Source organism: Myotis davidii, unplaced genomic scaffold, assembly GCF_000327345.1.
Source record: "Myotis davidii unplaced genomic scaffold, ASM32734v1 scaffold73, whole genome shotgun sequence".
NCBI lineage: Eukaryota > Metazoa > Chordata > Mammalia > Chiroptera > Vespertilionidae > Myotis > Myotis davidii.
The window spans coordinates 2,824,410-2,826,939 of NW_006286675.1; the positions used below are offsets into that span (position 1 = coordinate 2,824,410).

General features: G+C 48.2%; 1 protein-coding gene across 1 annotated transcript in view; it reads left to right on the forward strand.

Annotated features, from left to right (window-relative positions):
• The window catches only part of IL17RC (interleukin 17 receptor C), an 11,770-nt gene that overhangs the window by 4,053 nt on the left and 5,187 nt on the right, over nucleotides 1–2,530 (forward strand). The window contains 5 exon segments of the mRNA XM_015560362.1: nucleotides 1–133; nucleotides 355–414; nucleotides 2,315–2,369; nucleotides 2,453–2,527; nucleotide 2,530. The exon segment at nucleotide 2,530 is cut by the window's right edge and continues 103 nt beyond it. Coding sequence (XP_015415848.1) covers nucleotides 1–133; nucleotides 355–414; nucleotides 2,315–2,369; nucleotides 2,453–2,527; nucleotide 2,530 — 324 coding nt within the window.

Genomic DNA, 2,530 nt, shown 5'->3' on the forward strand with positions numbered 1-2,530 from the left:
CTGGCTTAACGTGTCTGCAGATGGTGAGGATGTGCAACTGGTGCTGGATGTCTCCGAGGAACAGCACTTTGGCCTCTCCCTGTACTGGAACCAGGTCCAGGGCCCTACAAAACCCTGGTGGCACAGAAACCTGGTGAGACCTCCCCCTCCCAGGTCCATTTTCACTCTAGGCTGATGCCCATGCAAAGGATGCCAGGGAGCCCTTGAAGAGGACACAGCAACTGACCCCCAAAGCAAGGAACATCAGTGGGGGAAATGCTGCATGCCTGGTTTCCTTAGCTTTGACCTCCAGCCTTCCCCTCTCCCTTATCGCCTTATCTTCTCCAACTCCCCCACCCTTTGTTTACCCCACAGACTGGGCCACAGACCATTACCTTGAACCACACAGACCTGGTTCCCTGTCTCTGTATTCAGGTAGGAGCAGAGCCTAGCTGGATGCCAGGGGAGTTGGAGAGGGGGTGGCCCTATCTGTCTTGGTCTCACTATCCTCTACCCTCCCCTTTGAGGTAAAAACTATGGCTCCCTAGGGCAGTGGTCGGCAAACTGCGGCTCGTTTTTGTGGAAGAGCCACACTCAAGGGGCCAAAGAGCCGCATGTGGCTCGCGAGCCGCAGTTTGCTGACCACTGCCCTGGGGTGAATGGCCCTCCCTTGACCTTTGCTGTCCTATGTCTTCTGCTTGTTGCTTCCCTCGATTGCTCTTCCTGATCCTGTAACCACAAGACTCCTACTTATGCTTCATGACCCATTCAGATGTCACTTCCTCCTTGAAGTCTTTCTCTATTCCTCCACTTTCCTCTTGTGCTCCCCGGAGGGTAGAGCATGTGCTGTGAACTCAGACTGGCTTGAATCCTGACTCTTACCATTTGCTAGCTGTGTGACCTTGGGCAGGTCACTTCACCTCTCTGAGCCTGTTTCCTATCTGTGAAATGGGAAGAATACCAGTAATAGTACCAGCTTCATAGGGCTGTTATAAGGAAGTATGCCACATGTAGGCTTATATTTGCTGGTTCTTTCCTCTCCCTCTGATTGCACATTTAATTGGTCATCAGATTCCATCTATTTGACCTCTGACATGAATGCCTTTCATTCTCTTTCCCTCTCCTTTCCATTTTAGCCCAGTTTGGGCTTCTATCATACCTCCTCTAGACTGTTTCAATAACTTCCCATGCCACCTCCTTTCCCAGAACTCCCTAGAATTCTGAGTCCCATATTCTGACCCCCAACTGAACCTTTTCTCTGGTCTTTACCACGATTCCCCTTGATGGAAATTTTGTTCTCTCCAGATGGAGCTACTTGTCAAGATATGTCCACCTCTGTGCTTTTGCTCAGGTTGTTCCCACGACCTGAAATGCCCCCACTTCTTTTCCATACAACCAAATCCTTCCAGCTCACATGTCACCTCTTTCCCGAAATCTCCTGGCCTATCTACACATCTCCTTGTACGTCTGTCCTTCCTTGTCTGTTTCCTTTTTAATTTGGGCACCTGTCTCATTTCTTCTTGAATGCAACAGACGCTCAATAAATGAGTGACCAATCTATTAATTTATAAACATTTTTATCCTTACTTCAAGCGTGAACTTGTCTTTTCTTTGAAGGCAAAAAAAATAACAGCTAATTCAAGTTTAGTAACTCCCCAGAGCCTTGCACAATGCCTGACACGAGCAGGGGCATTTAATTAATTGCTGAATAAATTGATATGTTATCTCTAGTGCTTAGCACTAGGCTAAGCACATAATACGTGCATTTTTAAAGTCTATCAAAAGAATAAATGAATATATTTTTCACACCTAGGATAGTAAGTGCCTGGCACATAGTAGGTTCTCACAAAGTGATTGTGGATTTAATTACTGAATGTTCCTAGTGCCTACCACGGTGCTAAGACACATAGTATTACTCATTACAAGTTCATTAAAGGGCCTGGCCAGTTAGCTCAGTTGGTTAGAGTGTCGTCCCAATAGGCCAAGGTTGTGAGTTCAATTCCCCGGTCAGGGCACATAAAAGAATCAACCAGCAAATGCACAAATAGGTGGAAAAGGAAGTCTCTCTCTCTCTCTCTCAGTCTTTCTCCCCCCCGCCCCATCCCCTTCTCTCTCTAAAATTGATTTTTTTAAAAAAGTTTGTTAAACAAAGATGTTGCCAGATCTTGACATAGGGTTTGCTGAAAGAATAAATGTGTACCTCTCTAGGGCCTTGCAAAGAATGACCAGACAAGTATTTGTGAAAAATCAGCCAAATGAATAGCAGTGGGCCTGCATGTGTCCCTGGAGGGTTAGTTGGGGTGACCTAAACTGTGGAGCCCTGTTTCCTTTCCAGGTGTGGCCTCTGGAACCTGACTCAGTGAGAACAAGCATTTGCCCATTTAAGAATGGTGAGAGGACTTGCAGCGACCAGGGTGGGATCGTGCAGACTGACGCGTGCGTGGCGCGCAGTGACCACACCCTCTCCCTGCAGATACTCGCGCACACCGTAACCTCTGGCGGGCTGCCCGGCTGCAGCTGCTGCCCCCACGGGGCTGGCGGCTGGTCGCGC